A 12263-nucleotide genomic window follows, 5' to 3' on the forward strand; every position below is an offset into this window, starting at 1 on the left:
CGGTGTCGTTGTGCAGGGGCCAGAGGCTCGGCGGGCGGGCGTGGGGACCGTTACATGCCCGGCCAACTCTGGCACAGCCCAGCCACTGACTTCTCATGTCTGCCTCTGGAGCCTCGCACCCCACGAAGAAATCGTCTAAGAGCAGGAGCGCGCAACGACGAGACGAGACGCTTCGAGCTGCTCATCAAACAACGATGAGGTCCTTCGGAAGCGACGGGGCACGGTGCGGGGGCGCCCAGGCCAACAGAGTTCTTTGGTCGCAACTCAGCCATGGCCATGTGTCGCCGAACGCGGCATAGCAGGTCTACCAGTGGGTGAGGGGTTGCACCTCGACACTAGTCGACGCGACGGCGAGTGCCAGAGGACGAGCTTGGACGAGGTACCTTACAGAAGCGCACAGTGCCTGGCTGTACCTTGCTAGGCTTACGATCGGTCCAGGCACGGCATCGGTGGCGCGAAGCTGCGGCGCGGAAGAGAGGGGCCAACTCTGGGTCCTCGTTATGATGATGTGCTGCTCCCCATCTTTGCCTCCACCACCGGAGCTGGCCACTCAGAGGCAGTCGGATGAAATGACTTCTGTTGCCGAAGAGCGCGCTTGTGTGAGATTCAGTGCTGAACCTAGTCGCAGACTGATCTTACAGCGACTAGAGGTGGCTGCAAACAGGAGGCTGGTTGGTCCTGGGCAGGCAGCACGGGATACGGGATGAGTGTCAGTCACCCCTGCTCCCCCACACTGGAAGCCGGAGGTCCCTGCGGCCTGGCTTACCGACCATCGCCAGCACTATTTTGGTAGGGGAACAGGGGCTCGACGGCACAGGGGCCCTGGACGCGCAAGCGCGAGCTGTGGTCTGGGTTTGTGTCGAAATGGTGAGCCAGCCAGACGCCCGCCAGCTTGTTGTCGTGGCAGCGGCGGTGGAGCGAGTACCACAGCACGCAGGCAGTTGCCGGAGGACTTGTACGGTGGCAGATGAGGCCGCTATGCCCTCTTCATCCCAAGCAGGAGTTTTAGTTCGGTCTTCCCCATCCAGGCGCATCACGCAACATGGGAGGATGCGCACACACGGTCTGACGCTCGGCGACGCCTTCCCACCCGTCTTGTCTGCCTGAGATGATTTTATGGGCGAAGCAGCAAGCTGTTGATGGTGAGGCGGGCTGACGACGAGGAAGTGGCCTGCCCTGCCCCAGTGGCTCATGGGGGGCTTCAAGCAGGGGCACGGCACCGCTGCGGAAAAAGCAAGGGCCTCCACGTCGAGAGGCTGGATGGATGGTTGGGCAATGGGATGCTGAGCATCGCATTGCGCACGCCCGAGTCGTCTCGCTCGCCTTGTGCCTGGAACCCCGCCCGCGCTAAGGTGCGCAGATGACCTGTACCTTACGTCCTGTGGCCCGCCCCTTTGGTCGTTTTGACGTATCGCTGCTCGCCGGAGACAACAGACCGCTGGGCACGGTTGACTGCCTGCATGCCTGGGTGTCTTCTTATGCCTTCACGAAAGACATACTTTGTAGGGTTGATGCTGCTGGATGCTCAAGCTTGCCGCCGCACCTCGCAGAACGAGCATCTCTCCTCAGTTTGGTCTGTCGAGGCCAGCTGAATGAGTGCCGGATCCATCGCCGGTCGCATCCGGCCACTTATCGCCAGTGTCCCTGCCGTCGTCTCCGGACGGACGGGCGCCACGAGCGTTCGGCTGTTTTCTGGCTGTGGAGATGGGGCTCTCAGCCTCCTCTTGGCCTAGCTGGCTGGTCCAGGATGTCGTCGTGGTGAGCCTGGCCGACGGGCTACTAGTTGAGTTAGTAGCCATGCCATGCCGGCCGCACCACAGGCAACGGTTCGATGGGAGCTTCGGGGGGCTAGATGGCAATCATGCCAGCTTCAAAGCTTGTTCTTTTTCTCTGGCAGTACTGTAGCGGCAGTGTCATCTCGGCCAGCGGCAACGTCTTGCCTTTATGGTTTTGCCTTTCGCTAGTCCCCTTCGCGCGCTGGAGATTGACGGCGGCGGCGGATCGTGGTTGGGTCCCCAATGATGACGGCGCGCCGTCCCAGGCCGGATCCGGGACTCCACACAAGGACAGCGAGACATCCGACTCGAGGGGAAAAGCAACCACAAGACACGGACGGCCTTGTTGGGGCCTTTGCCAATCGCCACGCCCAGCCGGTGCCTGCCCGCCCAGGCCGTGAGCCCTCCCCGTCGCTCTGCGCCGCTGCGCTGTCTCGACCCCCTTGCCGCCGCCCGGTGCAGCGTGGCACCCAACCGTCATCCACCGCCCACACCCCCTCCCTTTCCCAGCGGCGCTGGTGATCGCCCCGAGGGGGGGCAGGGGTCAGACAGACAGACAGGCACAGCTTCGAAGCGCGCTGAAGATGGAGGGGGAAGCAGCTGCGGACCGCCATGAGTGTCAGGAGAAGAGCAAGCACGAAGAGAGCAAACTCGACCGTTGCCCGCCTCCATGGCCACGCGAGACTCGGCTCCCGACAGGACGGGCCCTCTCTCACTCACGTCGCATGTATATGTATGTATGTACGGCGCCGTCCCGTACTGTACGCACGATGTACGTACGTATAACCCGCCTGCGGTTCCTGCAGGCACCGGGGCTGCCATCGACGCAAACGCCCATCATCGACAAATCACACTAGGCTTCCGAGCCGACCGCACCGTAGAGATGGGCCCAGCAATTCATTCGGTACTGTAGGAGGAGGTTGCGGCAGGATCCATCCATGGATGCCGCCCAGGAGCTGAGCTCCACCGGCCGCCGTCACTGGATGGGCATCCGTCTAGAGGCGATTCGACTTGACTGCAACCGCCCGTGTGCGTGCCCCGCCACCTTCGGATGGCTTGACTCGAGCCAGGACGTGATCTCACATATCCACTGGCCTGCCCTCCATCCCCCTCCCCTCCCTCCCTTCTCCCCTTTTCCCTCTCCTCCTACTGGCACACGGAGTGCTTCGTACACACCCACGACCTGCTGCTGTTACAGTGCTCGACTGTCGCCACGGACTGGCCGTTTCTTCTCTTTCTCCTGTCCTGCCCACTCTGGCCTGTTGCTGGATCCGCATCCTCACAGCTTTCGCCTCGTCATCGCCCGTCCGTCCTCCGTCTGAGCAGCCTGGCGTCGAGAGCACCCTGTCTTCCACCACAGTCGCGAGACAAGACAGAGACAGCCAACCGACAGACACGCAGCTCACCGGTCCACCCGACGGCCTTGGATTCATTCCTTCTTAACCGCTGGCTGGCCGCCCGCCCCCCCGGCGCCGCCTCATCGCCCCTCCTCCCTGCCTGTGTCGTCGCACCATCTTCAGCCTCACTGGCAGTGCGAGGTTGGTTGTCGCATAAAACGAACACCACTCCCACCCGCCCCTGCCTTGCCGACACGCCCCCCAAAAAAAAGGCCAGCTTCTCGACGACTTCTTCACCAACGGCGGGTTTCGCCTCGCCGCCGCACGCTCTCCTCCCCCTTTCCCTCTCCCCGACCCAGGTCGCCGTCGCCGTCGACGACTGCCACTGCGTCGACTCGTGCAGACCCTGGCCGCCATGGCCGCTGCCTTCCGACCGGTCAACCCCAACCTCGTCGCCGAGACCATCCCCGAAGACGCTATGACGCCATCCACGTCGGCGACTCCTCGACCCAACACGGCGCCTCACCACCATCACTCCGCCATGCCTGTCGACGACGCCAAGACGCCGACGAGGGCGACATTTGGCAGCGCGGCGCACGGGCAGAAACCGCTGCCCTCGAGTCCCTTCCCGCAAGGCGTGCAGCTGCCCGACTCCTCCGACCCGCCGCGGCGGGAAAACTCGCAGCACTCAGCCAAAAACTCATCTAGGCGAGATTCGATGGATGTCGACATGGACGATTCAGACGGCGAGGGACAGCAGGACGATGGTGGCTCCGACGACGAGAGTGTCAATGCTGACGGCACCAAGTCCAACAAGAAGAAGAAGTCTCAGAGGTTTTACTGCACCGAATTCCCGCCGTGCAACCTGAGCTTTACAAGGAGCGAGCATCTGGCGCGACACATCCGGTAAGACCCGAGACGCCATTGGCGCGCGCGGCCTCGTCCTCTGCTGACTTGAACGTAGGAAACACACTGGTGAGCGACCTTTTCAATGCCACTGCTCGCGTCGCTTTTCGCGCCTCGACAACCTCCGGCAACATGCGCAGACGGTTCACGTCAACGAGGACATCCCCATCGACTCGCTCGCCGCGACAGGGTCACGGTTCCAGCGCCAAATACGAACCGATCGCGTAAGGCAGGCCGGCAACCGAGCTCGGGCTTCCACTGGAGGCAGCGCCGGGGGCCCGCCTCGTGGCCATTCCAAGTCGCTTTCCACATCCAGCATCGCAAGCATCAGCTCTGTCGGCTCCAACTACGGGCCCCCTCAGACGGACGCCCGGCGGCGTCCACCCCCTTTGGTCATGGCCACAGATCCTCGCTCGAGGCTGTCTCTCGAGTCGTACCGCAGCGCCGCAGACAGCACATACTCGTACCGTCCCCCGTCCCCCGGCGACTTCAGCACACCGACGTCTGCGACATTTTCGACTGCACAGAGCAGTCCCCGATGGGCCTCGGGCATGGCGTCGCCGACCACGTCTCACTCGAGATCGCAAAGTATGTACTTGGCGGGAAGCAGGACGCCCGGTAGGCGTCTGAGCGTGCCGTCGGGAGCCAACCCTTTCAACCCTGTGCCCCAACAGGCTCCTGGGCGCCCCGTGTTTGGTTCGGGGCTCGTCAATAGCTCGCATCCCGGCGCCTTCACACCGTCCAACAGCAGCATGGTCACGTCGCCCACAGCGTCGACTTCGGGCTGGTCGGGTCGTCGCGACTCGACATCGAGCGTCTCGGACGAGGCGTGGCGGAGACGAACCTGGCACCCCGACAGCCGCGGTTACGGCGTGCAGAACAATCAGCTCAGCGCCGTCGGCAGCCAGTCGGTCCGTCCGAATCCCGCACCGCCCATCGCGAACCCGTCCAACGCGCAGTCGTCCCTGCGTCTTCCTGGCATCGAGTCTTTCGATCCCCTGCCGCCTCGCCGGCACGCCTCGCCCATGGCTGTTGATCACGATCCGTCTCACCGCCCGATGTACCCGCCTCCGCAGGAGCCTATGCAGATGGACGAACGCCGAAACCTCAACATGTATGACGCCAGCCTGCAACGCGGCCTCAACCGCCTCGATATTGGACACAAGACGCCTCCGCGAGACAGCGCTGGCGCCTGGGCGTCCGAGGTCAACAGGGCGGTTCAGGCCCAGGCAGAGCAGACGCGCCAGAACCCGCCGACAGTCCGCTTCGAGGATCAGGTGCCTCCCTCACGGCAGAACGCCCCGCCTCATCTCGCCGGGCGGTCTCTTCACCAGCAAGCCATGTCGGCTCCTTCCGTGGCCACGACGCGCGAGAACAAGCGACACGGCTGGTATCACGGTCCCATGGGACCCCAGGGCGGACCGCCGGCCCCCCCGTCGCAGGACCCGAGGGTCGCTCACGTCGAGCGCATGGTGCATCCCAACTTAAACGGCTTTAGCGGGTTTCCCGCACGGGAGCAACCACCTCAGCAACCGCCCCAACAACAGGAGCGCCCGGCCAACGGGGATCCTCTTCGACGATTGGAAGCCCTGGTGGCTGTGGCCACGAGCGAGGGGTCTACCGCCACCGCCTACTAGCATTCCATCGGTTAGCGGCTGAGTCCTCTCTTGGAGGTATTGGACATGCGGCGCTCTACCCGTCGGCCGCCAAATACCGCGTGCCCGCATGCGGCGTACCATATGACGAACGTTACGATTTTCCTCCTTCTGCCCTGTTTCCACAGCGCGTTCACGACTGGCTTCTGCCTTCGCCTTGCATCCCCGGTTTGGGTTTCTATTCTCCAGTCAGTATTATTACATTGCCGTCGGCCTCGGTCAGACGACTGCACCTACTCTCTATCGCGACGTAGATACACATCACCACTCACGACACTCTTTATCGATGCTCGCGTCCCCTGTCGAAACGCTAGACGGAGTCCACGGGATGGGCGTCTGCTTTGGCCTTGCGTTGCTCTTTCTTCCCTCGTGTGGTTGTGAGCGTGCTTTTTTGTACTGGAATTGGGACAGTTGGATACTTATGACGTGATGAGATACCCCGCCTGTCATTGTGGGATGGATGGGCCATACGCGGCTCCCGCCTCCAGGGAGACGGGACCCGCGACCTCTAGACGAAGATATCGAAGACTCACGTTGTGAGCAGCGGCGGCCGGGAAGGGGTCGCCCGTTGCCGGGAATGGCCGGAGCAGGCGGCTGTCAGGCAAGGGGCGCCACCGTGCAAGTCAGCTGCATCGGGTTGGGAACACTTCATTGATACCCTGATATTGGAAGCCGAGACGGGAGGGATTGTGCCTTGCCGTGTTGTCTGTGCGCGCGCGTTCGCTGGTGGGCTCGTTTGGCGTTTGTGATTTTCTCTAGGGTCTGGGCCAAGTTTGTGCCGGGCGGTGCTTGTATGAGGCTCGTGAAGAAGCGAGGGGAGTGTTGTGAGGTCGTGGCAATAAGGACTGTTGATATGTATACCTCGCATTGCTCGCTTCGTGAAGGGTGAAGGTGGTGCCGGGGTCGATGGCGAGCAAGCAGCCTTGACTAATAATTACTGCGTGAGCTGAGCCCTCTCTGGTGCCGTCAAGAGTCACCAGGGTCCTCCGGATCGTCACCTCGTGCGCTTCGGAATCCAGCCCACGTACCTCCCGCAGCAGTGCCGGCCCCGACTGTGGCCCAGCCGGGTGATGAGGGCCATGCCGGCGCGCCCTGCCGAGACCGTCATGTGAGCGGACGGCGCGTCTCAACCCTCGACAGTGTGGAGCTTTCCGGGGACCGGCCGGCATCGAGCTGGTGAGAGTGGGGCTTTAGACGGTGGTCCGGAGACCAGCACCGCATGTACTGGCGGAGACGGAATTTATGGACTACCGGGGGCACACTAGGCTTCGGAGAAGAACAAGAGTCTCAGCCTTGAAGATGGGGCTCGCTGACGAACTTGTTAGAGTGAAGTTCGGGATCTTCCCTGCTGCGGCCGTGTGCGGAATATACTGGACCAGGGGGGGGGGGATGGACTATGTGCAGCGGACGAGGCGGGCGAGAGGTCTCCGCGTGCGTCAAGGAACGCAGGGATGGCGCGTCAGTGAGAGATGAGAGAGTTGGTGGTCCCGGTTGAGTAGTTGCGGCGGACTCTTGGCTGCGACTGCTGCTTGTGCAGCTGGGGCTGGGGCTGTTGCTGATTCTGTTGCTCTGCTGTTGCCCTTGCTGCTGGTGCTGCTGGTGCTGCTGTTGCTATTGCTGCTCTGCTCCCGTTCTCATTGCTGTGGCCCCGATCGGCTGGAGAGAGAGGACGGTGGCGATGACGGTAGGATGACGATGACGATGACAATGAAGGTGAGCTGCCCCTAATGAGGGAAGCAATAGCGAGTGAGCAGCACCTGGAAGCAGTGGCGCACGGAGGCGCGGCAGCGGCGGCGGCGGCATGGTCGGTGTCCGGGACAGGGTTCACTCACTCAGGGCGGATGGGTGGTACGCAGACCGTGCGCATGGATGGTTGTATCCCACGGTGCGACGCGAGGAAGAAAACGTTGAGGAAAAAGCGAAGAGTGGCGGGAAGGTAGAACGGAGAGGAAGGGAGGGGGGTTTTACGAGGCGACGAGGGTACTGCCACCGTCGCCGCCGCCGCGCAGCCGCTCTTCTCCTTCTTCTTCCTCTTCAACCCTCCTTTCCTTCTCTTCTCCGCAGCCTTAACCTCAGCGCGCTTGACCCCTCGCAATGTTCGAGACTCTCGAGGTACCCGTTTGCCCAGGGAGCGCGGATATCAGGGTTCCGCGCGAGGCTAACGCCGCAGATGGCGAGCGAGGACGGACACGCCGGCGGCGCCGGCGCAGCTGCTGCTGCTGAGAGGGGAGGCAAAGGAGGATATGCGAGAGGGACGACGGGGAGGAGACTTGGCGTCCTAACGTGCCGCTGGTAGTTCGGTCCGAGGCTTTTTTTTTTCCTGGCGGGGAAGACGGTGGTGAGTTGGCTGACGGCGAGCGTGGTAGGAGCGGATCGGGATGCGTGTTAGGTAACAGGCGAGAAGACGACTGAGAGCGTGTGAGAGAGTGGAAGAGAGAGAGAGAGAGGAGGAGGAGAAGGGGAGGGGGACGGAACAGGCTGGGAGGAGGCTTGCTGATATGAATTCGATGACGGGCTTGATATTTACCAGGCTGATTCGCAGTGAGCGACTGTTTACTGTACGATGGGGTCGTAGAATTTTTGTACGGTACGTATCTTTGTCCACATACGCGTGCAAAGTATATACTTGCGTGGCTGCTGCAAAGGCAGCGTTTAAGTCTCTTCGTCTGGATGACCGCGTCATATATCGTACCTTGAAGAGCGGGCTGCCTCAAAGAGCGGGGGTCGGTCAGCCTCAATCTACACCGTAATATACATTTGTAAGTAAAACATGCCCCGGGAAGGAATAAAACTCGTGTGTGGGCTGATGGACTTGCTCTGGTAAACGCCAATTTTTAAATTTTTCCCCCCATTGTCCCTTTTGTTTTCGTCACGCCGCCTCGTATTCGTCTCTGGTGCGTTCAAGTCTTCGGTGCCTCACGCGCGTGCCGTTGTAGGGTGAGTGTGTTTCGCGGACGGGTTAGCGGGTGCAAGGCATGCGCGCGTTACGCAGAGGACGCATCTTCGGTTTCCGAGCATATGGGTTCGTGGGGAGGGCTGGTGGATGGGGAGTGAGGGAGGGAGGCAGAGGACAAGGAGGAGGAGGAGGTAGAGAAAGGAGAGAGGAGGTAGAGGACGAGGAAGGGAGCCCTTTTTGAAGAAAGATGGGCTTGCTTAGGGTAGGCGGGGAAGTCTTGTCCAGGAGGGGGGGTGGGTGATGGTGGTGGTGGTGGTGGTGGTGGTTTGCCCCGGCGGGGCGGGCATCGGGATGGCCGTGCTCCACTCCGGACCCGACCCGGAGAGAGAGCTCCGCTCCGGCTACGGACCTCCGGGGGGGCCGGCATCGTCGCCCACCGCGAATGACGCGCGGCACGACAACACGATGGCGCTCGATGGGTGTGTGGTTGGTGCTATGGGGGCCACCCTCCCACCATCGCTTCCCGCATAGCATGAAGCCACCACCCACCCACCATCGTCTCTAGTGATCCTCCTCCTCCTCCTCCTCCTCCGCCGCCGCCCACTGTCGATACTGTTCACGGTTAGTTAGTTAGCCCCCGTTGCCCGTTTTCCCCGCCTCCGGACCCCTCCTTCCCACCCTCCCCCTTTTTTCTCTTTGGTTCCCAGTTTCCCCAGCGACCGCTGATTTCCCCCTGGCAGCTAAAAGGATCGAGAACCATTAGACAAACTCTGAGGACAGCCCGCTCGCCGCCGCCGCCGCTCGCTGCAGGACAGGTACCGCGCGCGCGGGGTGTGTGTGTGTGAGTGTGAGAGGGTCTTGCTCTTCCGTCGTCGCACGAACGCAACGCAACGTGGAATTCTCTCGGATCCCATGGCTGGAAATAGAGCATTGGAGGTCGCTTAGTAGTACCATGATGGGGGGTGGTGAGATTTCGCGCCCACACCCAGTGGGAAGATCATGCCTGCAAGGAATACGGAAGCGCTCTTTCTTAATGTTGCTCCTCTAGGGACATGTAATGGAGGGCGAGGGTGAGGCGCCCGTTACTAGAGGCGAGTGCCTCCATCAACATCATCTGTTCCGGTGCTGTACCTGCGCCGTGTGAGCGTTGCTGCAAGGAGCTTTCCTCGGCAACTCATCACGACTTTCATCCACCTCGATCCCCCCTCCCCTTCCATCTCATGGCATCTGACCAAGAAGAGCAGCAGCAGCAGCAGCCTGTCGCGCCCTTGAGCGACGCCGGCAGCGCCGTCTACTCCCCGCTGCTGCTCTCCATCTACGACGCCGTGGTGCTCGGCTTCTCCAACACGTACGTCTGGCGCTGTCCGACCGACGAGGTGCTCCTTCCGCTCTTTGAGTCCGCTATGGGCGAGCACCACCTCGATGTCGGCGTCGGCACGGGCTACTTCCCCGCCACGGCCATGGCCCGTCGCGGCGGCGGCGCGGCATCATCATCGTCGCCGCCGTGCAGGAGCCTCACCCTCGTGGACGCCAACCCCACGGCCCTGGACACGGCGCGAAGGCGTGTGCACCGCGCGGCCGCAGGGTTGGCGTCGTCGTCATCGCCTGTGCGTGTGTCCGCCGTGCTCGCCGATGCGACGAAGCCGTTGCCCCTGTCTGTCGCAGATGGACCTTCCCAGAGCAGTGCTACTGGCGGTAGGGGTAACGATGACGGCGGTGATAACAGCGGCTGCACGAGGAATGGCGTCGTTAAGTTCACCTCCGCCAGCATCTTCTACCTCCTGCACTGCATCTCCCTCCCCGCCGAGACCAAGGCGACGCTCGTGCTCGACAGCCTGCGCGCGCACCTCGCCCCAGACGCGACCCTCGTCGGGGCCACGATCCTGGGCCGCGGGAGGGACGAGCACCGCGGGTGGCTCGCGCGGGGCCTCGGCGCGTTCTACAACCGGCGCGGCATCTTTAGCAACGCTGATGACGGCGCGGAGGCGTTTGAGCGCGTGCTGCGAAGGGTGTTTGCGCACGTGGAGGTGTGGTTCGTGGGCGTGGTGATGCTGTTCCGCGCGAGGGGGTTGCGGGTTGCTGTTGGGCCGCTGGAGGCGCTGCCGACGGATGGGGAGGGTATTTGACTGTCGGGGGTTGTTAGTTGATAGGTGTTGGAGGGAATGTTTGCATGTAGTATATCGGGTCATGTCATGGAGTTGGGAGGTGGCTCTTGCAATGGGTGTCCTAGAGGAGGGTGTAAGTCGGAAGCTGCCTTCGAGTCTGAGCCTTTAGGAGTTCCTTCATAGCGGTCGCCACCTCTCTGCTCTTGTGACACTTTACTCTCTTGCTTTCTCATCCGTCTCTTTAGGACTCCCGCCTCTCCCCGCGTATCGCTTGCCACGCCATCATCGCCGCAATATACTCATCTCAAGCGAACGTCGTCTCTCAACATCAGCACCACAACCATTGCATCCGCCACGATTCTCCCCCTTTCCTGTTCTCTCACACGCTCCACTTACAATACACCGTGCACCACATCGCGCTGCGCAGCGCAACGATGGCATGGGGCTTCCTACGTTGGTCCGCCAGGAAGAAGCAGCAGCACCACGCCGACCACGCCGACCACTCCTCCCCAACGCAGCAGCCCTCCATCCCCCGCGCCGTCACCAACCCAGAGAGCACAGCCAGAAACCACGACGCGACGGCCACGACGACGCCCATGTACTCATATTACGCCACGACCAGTAGTGATCATCACCACGGGCGCCGGCGCGGCGGCAGCAACAACGACATGTTTGGATGGCCGCGCCCCGGCCCGTCGCCCTGGCACGTCTTGTTCTGCCGCATCCTCGCGCACGTGCGAAGCTGCGCCGTGGTCGTGCCCGTCGCGGCGGGGGCGTGTTTTGTCGTGGAGCGGAGAGACGTTGTCGAGCATCATGCTTGGCCTGGGTTGGAGATTTACGAAGCTGGTTTCGCGGTTCGTCCCCCCTCCCCGTCTTGATTTTCTTTTTCTTCTTTTTTCCCTTTTTTGAGGCGGTCTTGCGTCTGTAGGTTTGTAGCTCCGTGTATCGAGCGAGGCGCGAGTCCAACCAAGTGCCCACCCCCGAGTGCGCCTGCACTGACATCCACGCCCACGGCCAACACATAGATCCCGCTGACGATCCTCTTCCTCGGCGCCGTCGCCTGGACGCTGATGTTGCGCAGTGCCGGCGCGGCTCCTCCGGGTCGCGGCTGCGACGGGCTGCCCGGCGTTGCACACGTTGTCCTCGCCCTCGCCCTCGGCGGCTGGGTGGTGTCGATTGCGGTGCGGTGCTTGTCGAGGGTCTCTCGAGATCGTGGCCAGCATCATCAGCTGTTTTGGAGACTCGTCGCTGCCACGGGGTGCGTACACACGTTGCCCCCCTTCCCCCTTCCCCCTTATCCTCCCCCTTTTTGTTGTATCAAAAAAAGGGGACGTTCAGGTTCCGGTTGTTGCGTCGTTGGCAAGCACAAGTGTCGAATGGCGGGCGTGTCTGTCGTCGCCATCGTTATGATGCCATGCTTTCTTCAGCTGACCCAGAATTCGTCACAGCAGGGTCGCGACGCTGCACGAGGCGTTTTGGGTCACGTACGTCTACGGCTGGGCATGGCGATATGGCATCCCCGTACAGGACATGTATCGCGACAAGGGCGGGGGGCAGCTATAAAGCGCAAAAGAACACGCGGTTTCCCC

General features: G+C 62.1%; 3 protein-coding genes across 3 annotated transcripts; all 3 read left to right on the forward strand.

The window, feature by feature from the left end:
* Positions 1 to 2905: 2905 nt before the first annotated feature.
* USV1 (Up in starvation) lies at positions 2906 to 7056 on the forward strand. Its single transcript, XM_047984063.1, has 2 exons — positions 2906 to 4018; positions 4077 to 7056. The coding sequence occupies exons 1-2, from the start codon at positions 3528 to 3530 to the stop codon at positions 5653 to 5655; spliced, it is 2070 nt and encodes a 689-aa protein (XP_047840035.1). The 5' UTR covers positions 2906 to 3527; the 3' UTR covers positions 5656 to 7056.
* Positions 7057 to 9789: 2733 nt separating this feature from the next.
* Positions 9790 to 10695, forward strand: JDV02_002981 (uncharacterized protein; the record flags this gene model as incomplete). The annotated part of the gene is made up of 1 exon (XM_047984064.1): positions 9790 to 10695. The coding sequence occupies one exon, from the start codon at positions 9790 to 9792 to the stop codon at positions 10693 to 10695; it is 906 nt and encodes a 301-aa protein (XP_047840036.1).
* Positions 10696 to 11108: 413 nt separating this feature from the next.
* Positions 11109 to 12237, forward strand: JDV02_002982 (uncharacterized protein; the record flags this gene model as incomplete). Its single annotated transcript, XM_047984065.1, has 3 exons — positions 11109 to 11528; positions 11700 to 11932; positions 12123 to 12237. The coding sequence occupies 3 exons, from the start codon at positions 11109 to 11111 to the stop codon at positions 12235 to 12237; spliced, it is 768 nt and encodes a 255-aa protein (XP_047840037.1).
* Between the last annotated feature and the right edge of the window lie 26 nt (positions 12238 to 12263).

The sequence above is a fragment of the Purpureocillium takamizusanense genome, chromosome 2 (assembly GCF_022605165.1).
Source record: "Purpureocillium takamizusanense chromosome 2, complete sequence".
NCBI lineage: Eukaryota > Fungi > Ascomycota > Sordariomycetes > Hypocreales > Ophiocordycipitaceae > Purpureocillium > Purpureocillium takamizusanense.